Below are 15133 nucleotides of genomic sequence, written 5' to 3'. Positions count from 1 at the left end.
AACATCTAAATCTGAGTTCCAAATACATAAGAGTGATAAATCATAAACCGATACAAATAGAAAAAGCTTATGACACAAGGAAACATCCTCTAACAAAAAGAGACTTTTTCATTCTAAACCGCGTGCATTTTCTCATACATTTAAAAAATATATATAATTACCATAAAAATATGAGGAGAAATATGGTGGCAAACTGGGGGAAACTAAAACATTGCACACAAGGAGTGAACACCAGCTTAGGAACAAAACCAATTATTTCTTTGCACGTCACTTGTTGGATTTGCCAACCGTGATAAAAACAGGGACGCCGATACAAGGCACCCTTTCTTGAGCTTGGGACTATGGTCATGCTTATGCTTGTCATAATACATCTGAAGTCACCTTTTCTTGAGCTTGGGACTATGGTCATGCTTATGCTTGTCATAATACATCTGCAGGTTGTGGTTGAGATTCTGCCTCCTGCACAGGGCTCTCTTTTGCGAATTCTTCTTCTTTTGTTTCTGTTTCTGTGACTCCCCACTTTGTAATTTTAGACCGTATATTACAACTAATAAAATTAGTGGACCGTATGTATCGACAGGCTATTTTTTCCACAAACCGTATATATGACACTTAAAATTATTAATAAGCCGTAAAATATTATAATAGGTAATATATATTATTTTACAATGTTTATTATAAATATATGAATTTATTTAGAATATTTTAAAATGGTAGATTTAAGATATAATTGTTTCTTATTTTATATTATTTTTAAAAGATTTTTAATATGTTTTTTCTTATATAAATTTAGAAACTTTGTCAATTTATTTTTTAATATTTTTTAAAGATTGTCTTAAATATCAATTTAGAAACTTCTAACAATTGAAATGATAAGATATAATCATTTCTAATTTTTTTATATATTATAATAAAAAAATCTAAAATGGTTTCTATTTTTATAATAAACAAAATTTTTGGGTTGAATTTAGAAACTTACAAGTAAATTAATGATTTTCTTAGTGCATTACTAATTTATCTTTATTTTTTTAATTTTTACCATTTTTTGATGGAATTATTTCTTTTCACTTCAATTGAATTTTATTGGAACTTCAATTCTGTGAAGCTTAAAGAATTTATATTAAACTATTCACAAATTAAAAAAAAATTAACACTTAATATATTTTTTAAAACATAAAACGAAAGGCATTAAAATTACTAAACCGCCATGAAAAATTCATATGACAAGCAAGGGTGGCCGTCAAATTCTAGGCCTGACCTCTAACCCTCTAGCCCTCTATATTAGTCCACGAAAAAGGTCGAAAAGAAGCGAGTTTCTTACATTACTTACCGAATACCTGCACTGCCTCATACTATTATTGAATTCAATTAATTTTCATTGTTAATCTAATAATATTAATTTATTTATAAATCTAGAGGAAGGTGGTTGCTTCTTATTCTTATTAATTTTAATATTAAGAGTATAAAAATGTTTAAAATATATATTAATTTTAAAATATTTTACTTTAAAATCTTAAGAATTTTTGTGGTTTATTAAAGATTATATATTTTTTATAATATTATTGTATATATTATATTAATTCTCCTCGTAAAAACAATTGAAATGGGGAGGCCATCTTTATGGTAAGTTAAAGGGAATAAAAAGTTAATGTGGAAAACGGTTGGTAATGTTAATGTGGAAATCTTAGATGAGATCACTAACATATGTATTTCATAAGAATTCGTTAACTGTAATCTAGGAAGAAAGCTATTATTGCTAAATTGTATGTATATGGTATCTATGGAATAGAATCTAGTACATGGATAGAGCAAAAATGGAAGGGTGTGAATTTGGAGGTGATTTTATTGGTATGAGGTTTTTATATATATTCTTTTAATTAGAATTTGAGAAAGATAACGTGTTTAAGGGAGGGCCTTGGTTTATGTAGAAGGTGAATCTACAAGTCATAGTATGGTCTTTAATCTTTGACTCACACAAGAAACTAAAAACATGTGCTTATATAGAAATCTTGACATCAAATTACAATGTTGAGATTTCCAAATGATCATATCTATTAATAACTTCAAAATTGCAAAGTTTCAGGACAATCCTCATAATACCACAAAACCAATAAATCATTAAATCATGCCAACCCATGAAACAAACAAAACTCACATTCCTAACATGAATTAGGAAGAAAAAAGGAAAACTGATCATGATGAATATACTACAAAATGTTAGATAAAAATGAATTCGTTTATTGTATCTATTTTGGATTCTTTTTTATCTAACATTTATTTTTTCATTAGGAAATTATGTGTTTCATAAATCTAACTTGATCCCACCCCCACCAAGACGTACTGGCATGCTTGGTTGTGGATTCCTCCATCTAGTTCTAATTCTCTTTCTTCACCCCCATTTTAATAATTTATTTTAAAAAATTTATTTTAGTGTTTACTAAATAATAAATTATTCTCCTACTTTGTCCCAATTAATTAAAATTCTTTCATCATTGGAGATTTATATTGTTAAGCAATAACTTAAAGTAGTTACAATCCTAATGTAGATGGAGTGAAAGTCTTTTGGCTAATACAACTTAGCTAAATCAAAGTTTTTCTTCCTTTGCACATTATAGAAAAAATATTTAGAGACATTTTTATGAGTAGAGTTGAATCATGAAAATGGCTATTTCATTTGGCCTAGTCTATTTTGCATGGTTATGTTTGTTATTAATATCATTTTTCAAAGATTTTTAACTTTTTTAATACACTTGAAAAAAAATGTTGTTCATAAAAATAGATTTTAGCATTCTTTTGAGATGAGAAGAGAAGTCTCCAGTTATATTTTAGTGGTGTATTAAACTTATAGAAGATGATACAAAATTTTAAATTCATTTTACAAAATATGAAGTGTTTTATACCATGTAAAAACATAGCTTAAAAATAATCATTAATAAAGTGATCTTTTAATGGTGTGCCTATACATGATTATTTTTAACCACTAAGGATATTTATATATACATAATCTTAGTCATTCAACTAAAAAATAGAAAAATAAACAATTCATAATTCTTTAAAAGATTATCTTACAAGTGAATGTTATAAATTAAGTTAAATTATACAATATAATTTATAAATTGATTTATATTATACAATTTAGATTGAAGTGGAAACAATATTGCGAATAATAAAAATTAGACTTCAAGAAATCTGATTAATAATTTTAAAATAGATTCTTTTTACAATAGAAATATTTTAAACTATACTAGACACTAATAAAAAAAAATTCAAAGTCAAATTTCGTATGAAGTTCCAAAATTAAAATTAATTTAGGAGTAGAGTGAAATACGTGGCCACGTAACAGACGGGTATCCCAACACGGTTAAAGATTAATGCGAGTGGAGCGAAGTGGTGAGAGTGAGAACTAGGAAAGAAAGATTAGATGATAAAATTCACCGTCTTATGTCATTCACCGTTTGCGGCGGCACAACATGAAAAATTAGCAGCAGATATAAATGTGTATTAAATTAGATGGAACATTCCTTGCCTAGGTTATTTTAATCAAAAAAGCAGTTTGAGTTTATTTTGGGGATTGGGGAAGGAAGTTGTGGTAATGAGTTTAGTGTTTCAATATATTATATTTAGTTAATAATAATTTTCTATTTTAAGTAAACAAATTGAATTTCTTTTAGATTTAAAAGTAGTGTATATTATGGTGGATAATTTTGTATTTGTTTTTTATTTTTGTATTTTGGTCTTTAGACTTTTATGAACTATAAAGATGTGATTTATAGTTATCCATCATTTTTATGTATATACATAATAATATTTTATAAATGAAAATATTAAAAATTATTTATCAAAAAATATTATGTAGATGAATTCAAAATTTTAATTATTTTATATTAATTGAAGGATATTCTCTAATCATTATGTAACTTAATTTATTTATAATTAATATAAAGAATGTGATTAGTATAATTTATGTGATTAATTTGCAATTATAATCTTCTTTGGAATGAGATCTTTACATTTGTCCCTAGCAGAGAGGCTAGAAAGGAAGTTACCTTTAGAGGTGAATAACCTCTAGTAGCATTATTGGAAAGCATTTTTAATGTCCTCATTGTCTACCAACTCTCTAACTTCCTCCTAGATTCTCTCAATTCTTTCTTTGTATTCCTTTTGCCTCAACATGTTAAAGAAAAACTTGGAGCCTTTATCTCCTTGCTCTAGCCAATGAATTCTAGCCCTTACTTCGATTCTGGAGATCTTTTTATGCTGCCTACCTCTTAGCATGTCTCTAGTTTGGGATATGGAGTGAGATAGTTCCAAATTGGTAGGGTCAATTTGGTTATGAGCTTTTAGAACTGGAAGATTATCCACTAGGTCTCTTTCTAGCTTCCTACCATCTTTAGATTTCTTCTTTCCAACTGTTTGCTGAAGGACCTTCTAGCTCTTAACATTTTTGTTCCATTTATCAATCGTAGAGTGGGTGTGACATTCCCATTTGGTTATTTGCCTAATCATGTAAATAGCACTCCTAACACCTCAATCTTCCAGAAGGTTGGTGTTAAGGATAAAGTTTTCCTCCCTCTAAGGGTGAGGGATCGTTTTAAAATTCAATGCAATCTATGTTGAAATCAGATGATGATTTGAGAGGGTAAAATGGGGATACTTTTGCTATGATTCCATCTTCCCTTTGCTTGAAAGAGAAAAGATCTTTATTAGCATAAAACCTATCCAGCCTACAATAAATTATTGTCCTCCCTTGTTGGAAATTGCACCACGTATACCATATTGACCCATAATAATTCTTCAATCCTTCAAGAGGATCAAATACTCCTATTTTATCCTTCAACCTAGCCCAGTAAAGTTTCTCCCCACACATCCACTCTAGGTTTAGGCCTCCTAGTTTATCCTCTAGGTGCTCAATCATGTCAAAGTCACCCCAACAATATAGGAAACATCTAGGAGGGTACACAACCATTTCCACAATTCCATTCTTTCTTTGTAATCATTGAAAGCATAAAGGGAACAAACACCAGTCTTAGTATCATGAAGATTAAGAATGGTCCACACCACCCTATTGCATTGGGAGGAACCACTATCTAAGAGATGCAGTTCAATTTCATGGGAAACCTTAGGCAATGATGTCCTTAGCAACTGTAAACCTGTCAAAACATTTAGGAAGGTGCTTCTTATTATCTTTTTTCTTAGGTAAGGGAGATTGTTTTCCTTTAGGTCTTCCCCTCTTTAGTTTAAACTTAGTAAAAAGAACATTTATGGCAGGTATAAAAATCTTATAATCTTCAATTTTAGATTCCATAACTTGATCATGACCTAGGATTTGCTCCTTTTTAGTGACCAAATTGCTAGACGTAGACCTAGTTTCTAGGTTTGATTCTTTAGTGATATCATCATAGAGGGTCATTCTATACTTGTCATATACGATTATGGCCAAGTCATGGGCCTGATTAGAGGCCATGTTTCTAATAAGCGAATCCACAACAATAATATCAAGGAAGGCATCATCATTGTCAAGTTTAGAGTTTTGGCTATGGTTGAATTTAGATGTCCTATCACAAAGTTGAGGGGAGAGAGTAGTCTAATTTGTTTAACAACCATAGTCTATTTCTCTATAAAAAAACATAATCTTATATGAAAAATAAGTATAATTTTTCCTTGATTTAATAAATCACAAAATATTTATTGATAATTTGATTACTTCTTCATTTCTACAATATTGTTAATGCTCCATTTATATAAAATTAGGAAACTAAGATTTTTTTGACAAAGTTATCAATTTTGACCAATAATATTTTTTAAATGAAAATAAATATTGAACTTTCAACTCTATAATACCACTAAATCAAATACTAAATTAATTAAAACCTTACTAGTGTTACAAAATATGAAGTGCAACAAAAGTATGAAAAACAGCATAACTATCCTCTCCCCTCTATCTCAAGATGACCAAACCATTATCAAATGGATTTGCATAATTTAATGTTTTCTAGTGCAATCTTTTCTTTCATATAATTGCATATTGCTATAATTAATATTTCAATGTAGGATACGAGAATCTCCATGTGGTAGATGTGAAACTTAGAAGGTAGTTTCTTGGGAAGATGATCATAGCCGTCTCACTCAGTTTAAAAAATAGTTATCAAATTTTCTCCAATCTATTCAACGAGACTAGAAACCTATCAATACGTATGGAGATGGAAGCTACCTCTCATCTTTTACTATTCAAAATATGAATGCATTGCCTTAGTTTAACATCAACAAGACTTAAAAAAAAATATTTTCGCAAAACAAAATTAAAGATGAATCAACTCAATTCAAGTTCCCAGAACTTTTATCAAAAAAGAGAATAACATTAAACTAGTCGTCCAAAATAGTGAGCCTACACTATACATGAATGAAAACAAACTAGGTCAGATTCTAATTGTTTGTTTATATATTGATGATTTGATCTTTACTGGAAGTTTATCTACTGATGAGTTTAAAATAGAAATGAAAAAGGAATTTGAGATGATAGATTTGGGATTAATAAGATATTTTCTTGGAATTGAAGTTATGCAAAATAATAAAGGGATTTTCATTTTTCACACAAAATATGCAAAGGATGTATTGAAGAAGTTTAGAATGATAAATTGCAAACCAGCATCTACTCCTATAGCAATAGGGACAAATCTTAGCAAAGAAGATAATGAGTACAAAATTGATTCAACCATATTTAGAAGACTTGTTGGAAGCTTGATTTATCTCACTGTAACTAGGCCAGATATTATGTATGGAGTCAGTTTGATATCTAGATTTATGAATACACCTAAGAATTCGCATTGGCAAGTTGGAAAGAAAATATTGAGGTATATCGCAGGGATAATAGACTATGGGATATTGTACTCCAAAACAAATAATTTTGAATTGACAGGATATACAAATAGTGATTTTGCAGGGAGCATTGATGATCAAAAGAGTACTTTAGGATATGAATTTCATCTTGGAACAAGAGTTGTTGCATGGGCATCAAAGAAACACCCTATAGTGACTATTTTATCTGCAAAAGCAGAATATGTAGCAGGAACATCAGTGGCATGTCAAGCAGTATGAATGTGAAGGATCTTGATGGACTTAAAGCATGATAAAAAAGAGTCAACAACAATATACTGTGATGATAAGTCAGCAATTGCACTATCAAAAAATCATGTCTTTCACAAAAGAAGCAAGCACATTGACATGAGGTACCACTCCATTTGAGAATTGGTTAATAATGGAGAAATCAACTTGAAGCATTGTAGATCTGAAGAACAATTGGCAGACATATTCACAAAGGCATTAGCACAAGAAAAATTTGAATATTTAAGAGAAAAGTTGAATATTAGTAGAAATTAGGGGGGAGTGTTAGAATAGTCTGGTAATTTCTACCAGTTACCACTATCAACTTACAATTAATGCTCAGTCTAGAAACATCGATAAAAAGACAAGTCTAAGCGATGATAGAAGAGTCCAGAAGGGATGACCAACGAAGAAGAATGAAAAATCTAGAAAGATCCTATGATAATAATTCTAGATCATTCTCTACAGACCTCTATAAATAGAGGCGATGTAACCCATTTCTGCAAGCAATAAAAATATATGTTTGGTTTATGTACAGCAGTACACTTGTGTAACATACATTCTATTTCATTAATGCCTCTGCCCACTTCATTGAGACACCTCATCTTGCGTCATGTGCATTTTTTATTCTCATTCCTTTATGCAGTACTTTACATAGTGGAGACTGCAATCATTGCTTTTCTTCTTTTTTAGGAGAAAACCTCCTCGCATCAGTGTGATTTAGGAAAGAATGTTGTCTCCTTCCTTCTTGTTCTTTACCCTGCTCACCCTTTTCCTCAACTTCATCTTCTTCATCTTGCTCTCCTCCATCCCCAGCCTCCCCTTGATTTCTATCATCTTCCTCCTTTGAGTATTCCTAGTTTTCAGAATATTGATATACATAATGGATTCACATGCCTAAGCATAATCTTGAACAAACTAAGAAGGAAAAATACCAAAACTAAAACAATGATGTCGTTGATATGTACATATAGTGACGACCAAACAAGGATGTAGCTTCTCCATCCAATTCATCAAAGGGAACAAAGGAGGTTGCAAGAAGTAATAAAGGAAGGTTTGATGGCAATTATTATAGTATAGCTAGTAGAACAACTCTTAGATGATCGTGGGCCTAAGAAGCTCAGTGAAACAAACAAAATCAGATATGTAGTCATTTTAGGAAGCTCTAGAAATAAAAACAAAATGATTTCAAATATACCACAGGAAATCCCAAAGTCATAGAACTTTAAAAGTATCAAGTGTATTAATGTAATGATATACACATCATCTCCCACCAAATTTAAAGTTGAGATAGATACAAGATAGAAGGAGTAGTCATCCTTGCTTCTCCCATAATATGTACTAGTGCTTCCTCAAGGATCCGTGCATGGTCAGACAAAAGTGACGGAATTCCAAGACAATGCATAGTGAACCTCTCTATTCCATGTCAAACTATAGGGCCAATGTGATCCTAGCAAGAAAATTACAAATATAGCATCCTTCAGAAATTTAGCTAGATTACAAGCCAACCAATTCAAAAGTTTTAAAAAACACTCATGTTATAGATGTGTAAACATCTATGAAAGCATTTTCTAACCTTACCAAGTCAGTACCCTCCTTCCCACAAAGTAGAAGTCTTGGTCTGTAAACAACCAGAATAGAAGAACCATTGGGAAATCCAAGTAACTTGGCAAGATTGCGAGAACTGTCATTCAACGAATCTTTTTTATAACCCTTGGCCACTACGTAGAAGATATTAGACATATAATCACTGATTATTTTTAGATGTCCTTGTAAGCATGGAGCTATTATTGGGGACAATAGCCTTGAGTGTACTATTGCACCTCTATGGGCAGCAAGAGTAATAGTAGATATAGCTTCCAAGAAATCATGCTTCTCTACTTTCATAGAATCAAAATCTATGACAAAGGTATCATCACTAGTGTATACTTGAGGATATTTCTCACAGAAAGCATTAATTGTAGCTTCTGTGCACAAAGATTTTAAATCAGCACCACAATACCCCACACAAGATGCTTCTAATTCCATTCTTAATTGCTCTCATAAAGGATTCTTCCACTTTCTTGTGTGGATCTTTAATATCTCATCTTGTGCTTTACAATCGGGTAGCTTCCAAGAAATCATGCTTCTCTACTTTCATAGAATCAAAATCTATGACAAAGGTATCATCACTAGTGTATACTTGAGGATATTTCTCACAGAAAGCATTAATTGCAGCTTCTGTGCACAAAGCTTTTAAATCAACACCACAATACCCCACACAAGATGCTTCTAATTCCATTCTTAATTGCTCTCATAAAGGATTCTTCCACTTTCTTGTGTGGATCTTTAATATCTCATCTTGTGCTTTACAATCAGGTAAGGAAAATACAAATTCACGATCAAACCGACCAGGTCGGCGAAGAGCTCCATCAATATCATCAATCCTGTTTGTCACTGCAATAAGGACTACTTGACCTCTAGAGTCTACACCATCCATTAGAGAAAGAAGCGTACATACAATAGAATTACAATAGAATTGTGAATTTGTTCTTATTTACTAGACCTCACTGGGGCAAGACCATATATTTCATCAAATAATATTATGGATTGTTGGTTCCTTTGTGCTTCTTCAAAAAGTAATTTCAGCTGTCGCTCAGCTTCCCCAACCCACTTCTTGAGCACATCATCTCCCTTTCGCATCTAAAAGTTTACTTTATGTCCTACCTTGGAAGCGGCACATGATAAAGCCCTTGCAATCAACATTTTTCCAGTTCTTGGAGGACCACATAGTAAGACTCCCCTTGGAGGAGATATGTGATAATTTCCAAAGAAACTGGGATAGAGAAGAGGGAAAAAGTCATTTCTTTCAATGCATCAATGTTGTCAGAAAGCCCTCCAATATCATCAAAACTCATTGTTTCATGAACTTGCAAGGTTTGAATGTTAGCTCCACCTTTTGAACTAGGCCTAGTAGGTTGTGCATGTACACCTCCATAACCAAACGTATCACCTTGGTTTCCCATCCAGATGCTACAACATCCAAACCCCGAGCAGTTGCGTTATGCATGTCAATTCCCCCACAAACCCATTGCTGGCCAAATTTTCTATTTGCAACATGCATCAATGATAATGAACCAATAGGACCCTAATCCATCTCATCCACAAGAAGAGAATCATCTGACTCATCAATTCTTATAATATTATGCAACAGAGTATTGGGCAAAAGAAGTTTTATCTTCATTTATAAAAAACAATGGAGATATCCTCTGGACGTATGTGACTACTAGTATAAGCAACTTCAGCATACAAATTTAATCATGAAAGATGCCTACATATTTTTCTGATTTGAAGGACAAACTATTTTATGCACCTGAGAAAAGAAATCAAAATAATATAGAGGCTTACGTATTGTAATAAACAAGTTACTTCCAAATAGATTATTAAAATAATACCTTATCATATTTTATAAATGGAAACATGTATATAACTTGCAAAGATCATTAAACATTATTGTAGCATATATATTCCTATAATTCTATCATATTCATAGATTTATCTTTGATCTAAATGTTGCTATAACAAAATAATTTTATGCTCTTACTTGTTTCTAACCTTGATTTTTTTTTTCATATCTTCTTGATCATTTGATATTTGATCTTTCCTACATTGTTGTTGAATGATCAAGTTTAGTCAAAACAAATTTATAGATTTTTAACATTGAAATTATGATGCAGCACTTACAAACAAAAGGCAAGCCATCAATGGGGAATTCGTTGCAACTCTACCATCCCTTTTGAGTACACCCACAAAGCTTTTCTTAAGCTTTAACCAGAATAAAGTTTATACATTCTAAACATTGAAATTATAATTTGTAATTTTTATTTATATTGAAATTTAAACTAGTATGCATTTTTTTCAATAATATTTTTACAAATTTATTTATTCTTCTTAAAAAAAATAAATTGATTATTACCTATTCTTCTAAAGGTCTTCAATTAATTAATTACTCTAAATTCTTTGGGTCAAGTCTTTGAAGTTTTTGAAATTTGAACTTGTTTGGGTCTACTAAGTCTTTGAAGTTTTTTTGGGTTTGTCAAAACTTTTTTCTAGTCCAAGTTTTTCAACTTTGCTACTAAGTAAACGAACAGGTTAGTGATATATAAGTAATAGGCTAAAATGTAATGGATTCTAACCAAACTAAAATCTACACCCAATTTTGAACAAATAGCCAAGATCTTTTTCTTCATTCTTCTTCATTATTCTAGACTTTTACCTTGGATGTTAAGGAGTACAATCCCTTGATTCTATAAGAATTGCCTCACCAATATCTTTCATCTAGAACCACCATCCGGCAAAATCACCTGTAGATATATAATCCAAGAAATTGTAATAATGTCCACCACTAACAAAGAATTTGATTTACATATATATGATTTCTTTCTTCAATTGGCTACAAACACTGCATTGGTAGCAACAATATTGACATGTCTTTACAATAGGTGTTAATTAACTATGATATCAACTGAATTTGTTAAGACAAGAATATAACAGTGAATGCCCCTGGAGTAGGGGATTATTCTACCCTATGTAATGCTGAAAAAATGTTATATATCATGTAAAATTCAACGAGACTAGAAACCTATCAATACGTATGGAGATGGAAGCTACCTCTCATCTTTTACCTATTCAAAATATGAATGCATGAAATATTTTCGCAAAACAAAATTAAAGATGAATCAAGTCAATTCAAGTTCCCAAAATTTTCATCAAAAAAGAGAATAACATTAAAGTAGTCATCCAAAATCTAACGAATTGAACTAATTATAAAATAGACAAACTGAATATATGACTGCAAAATAACCTTATACTAAAAAAACCCATTGGAGAATAAAATCTAATTACCAGAATCAAAGAAAGTACCAACCACAGAAAAAGGAGGTGTGATTCGAGAGGTTTTCACAAACAAGCTAATCCTCTGCCAGGAAATTGCACATATATACATTGGCATTGGCTACCTTTCCAAACTAAAACAACAAGGCCAACAATTTCTCTACAAAAAAATGATTTCTGGAAGGGAGATAATATCAGATTTATGAATTCGAATGAGATCTTGAACAGTCTTTTGAAAGAACGGTCATTTTTCAAGCAGAGAAAAATGGATGCAGATATATGTTGTGCTTCAAAAACACTGGCGAATCAAAAGGAAAAAAATCTTGAGCTGAACCTAAAGGACACGCTCTGGACATGCTCTGAATCAAAACTTGGCTAGACAAGAGTAAGAACTTGCAAGAAAAAAGTAAGAAAATAAACGGAGAAGATAAAGAACATGGTAATAAGGAATGATGCATGAAATCATGGAAAAACTCTACTGCCGAGTTGTCTACTCAGATATTGTATCACAATATTTATGTAATATGAGCTGTGTATGAAATGAAAGTGCTACCGTGCCGGGAGCTTTTTCAACTTTTTTTTCATAAAATTTAAAAATATCCAAGTAAATTTAATCTCATTTAGCAAAGATTTTCTCTTTCCAGCAGAAATTTCATCAATCAAAAGTATTGGTAGCAGTAATTTTCAAAAATCTACAATCACACAGAGAATATGAATCGAGTAGAAAAGCAGAACCACCATAATCCTTTGAAAGCTTTTAAAAATAATTATAATACTGTGTTAATTGCAGCGGAAACAATTATAATTTTCGTTTGATAGCAAACAGCTCTAAGTATTAAATCACACTTTCTAGATTACCCTTCATAACTTCAATCATTAAAGCTATGAGATTTCTACAATCTATTTTGTATCTATTTTGTATTCTAATGGAAAAAAAAAATACACACAATACAATAGAAACAGATAAGAGAATAGTATATGTAGTAGGCTTAGCTATTCTGCAGAAAGTTGTGAAGGAAATGGATTGTTCCAAAATGTACAGGAATCGGACATATCGGCTCCTCCAAAATAGTGGGAAAAAGTCTTATGGAGGATATTTATCAAATGGAAAAATATCTTGAGATTCGATTGTCAAAGTGCTGCTAAATCAAACGCTAAGATCGAATCGGAAAGAAAACGATTGAAGAGGTAACGATTACAAGATTGATAATGACCAAATGTAAGACGAAGATGATTTCGTCTCTCTTATCTGCCTTTTCTTTTACCACAATGCGAGTAGAACCTCTTGGAACACTTTCAGATGACCCAGATTTCGTTTCAATTGTCCTTGTCGTCTCAGCAGTAGCCTTTGTCAGAGGGTCCAGAGATATCAATCCTGCGACAACAAATGTAAAATAAATTTCTATACAAAAATTATTTGAGACGTTTATGATTGCATTTCTTAATCACACATTTTCTAGTCTCTTAGCTTTGATGGAAATGCCTAGTGGTTGAATTTTTACTCTCTATATATCGAGAACATCCTAAATTGCAGCAATTTAAGTGAAGTATGAAAGAAAATGCAGGGAAAGAAAAGTAGAGCAATATTAAACATATGGAAGGAACAACACAAAATTCTCCTGCGGCAGATGGATTAAGTTATCTTCTATTTAGTTCAGAGATGAGGTGTTCGATACATGCAAATTATAAAGTGAAGAAATAAAAAGATAGGGCGGCATACTGTCTTTGTCTCCCTCAGCGGCAATGCTAGTTCCAGCAGCCATGAGCATCGCCATTCCCACCATTACGACAAAGAAATAGGCATATTTTCTCTCTAATGCCATTTTCGTTAGGAAAAGCTCTGAAATGCTATCAACTTGTATAATGACAAATTCATACAGCTTTTTTGAGAGTTTAGTAGATTTCTCGTGAAGCTCTTATAGAGAATTTCTCCACGCCCCTTGCGATTAAACCCTAATGTGGATTGAGTGTGAAATAAAACAATTGCAGCTGCGCGCATGGAGATTAGCGAGGTAGTTGGGAGAAGAGTTCTAGCAGGACATTAATAGTGGGTGCATTGAACGATGCAAATAATTGAAGGCGAGAAGAACAAATACAGTTTTTGTTGAATTGGTTGAACAAAGAAGGGACAAGACAGTTGTTATGGACGTGAGTGAAATAGGACAGCTATAGGATGATTGTACCTGCGATAATGATATGAGATTCCACAATAAAGTAGTGGAAAATCGACAATGCGGACCACAACGCTGATTGTACCTTTCCCATTACTTCTCAACTTTCAAGGAGTCAAGGATAAAGTTAGTATCTGTTGAATCAGTTGTAGAGGCTGTTGTTATGGTAAATTATGTGCATTAAGTAGCGATGAATCAAAGTTATAAAGATGAACAATTTAAGACAATATCGTAAAACTAAAAGTTACAAGTCATTAGATAGATAGAACACTAGCTAACATTAGCAAACAAGATATAATTGTACGTGAAATATAATAATATTATTTTTTTTTTTAATTTATCTTAAAGTAATAATAATAATAACAATATAATTGGAGCATTCTACTTTTATGAATGTTTTTTCATGTCTCATTAAGGTTTGAATATGATGATGATGTCTAATATTGGATCGTTTGAATGAGTCAACTAACTTTTTCTCATCACTTTTCAACTTTCAAGGAGTTAAAAGACTTATAGATAAATTGGTATTTGTTGAGTCTAATGGGAAGGGCAACTATCTCTACTCAAAGATAAGAGGGGATATTTTTTACTATCTTTGATTATTTTACAAAGATTGTTTAATTGGTCTACTTAGGTTTTGAATGAAGTGAATTTGCATAGAAAATGGTAAGAATTCATTTTATTTTGGAGTGAGAAAATTTACATTAATGAAATTTAACTACATCAAATTACTATATTGAGATATTTAAATAACTATATCTATTAATAAGTTTAAAATAAAAAATATTCAAAAAATATTCTTACAATACCATCAACCTTATAAATAATACAAGAGAAAATACAAATAAGATAAAAGTATTTGGCGATAGCTAAATATTAAAGAGAAGAGTAGGATTTACGAAAGAAAATGTAGTTAAAAAAAACTTAGAGCTAATAAAAACTTGTGTGAGGCACAACACAAAATTATCCGACCACAAATAGATTATGCT

General features: G+C 31.3%; 1 protein-coding gene and 1 pseudogene across 1 annotated transcript; both read right to left on the bottom strand.

The window, feature by feature from the left end:
• Positions 1-8041: 8041 nt before the first annotated feature.
• Positions 8042-15133, bottom strand: part of LOC131870096 (ATPase family AAA domain-containing protein At1g05910-like) — a 38155-nt pseudogene continuing 31063 nt past the window's right edge.
• Positions 12925-14255, bottom strand: LOC131870091 (uncharacterized). Its single transcript, XM_059215797.1, has 2 exons — positions 13694-14255; positions 12925-13348 (listed from the first exon to the last, which is right to left on the bottom strand). Exons 1-2 carry the CDS (start codon positions 13794-13796, stop codon positions 13128-13130), a joined length of 324 nt encoding a protein of 107 aa, XP_059071780.1. The 5' UTR covers positions 13797-14255; the 3' UTR covers positions 12925-13127.

This window comes from Cryptomeria japonica, unplaced genomic scaffold, assembly GCF_030272615.1.
Source record: "Cryptomeria japonica unplaced genomic scaffold, Sugi_1.0 HiC_scaffold_287, whole genome shotgun sequence".
Lineage (NCBI taxonomy): Eukaryota > Viridiplantae > Streptophyta > Pinopsida > Cupressales > Cupressaceae > Cryptomeria > Cryptomeria japonica.
Note: the sequence above shows the minus strand (reverse complement) of the source record. Positions and strands in the feature narration are given on the sequence as shown.

Excerpts from the sequence above, each read along its gene's own strand:
- LOC131870091 (XM_059215797.1), bottom strand. The coding sequence starts at position 13,796 with ATGGCATTAGAGAGAAAATATGCCTATTTCTTTGTCGTAATGGTGGGA. Across the intron at positions 13,349-13,693 it reads CGCTGAGGGAGACAAAGACA|GATTGATATCTCTGGACCCT; the intron begins GTATGCCGCCCT and ends TTGTTGTCGCAG.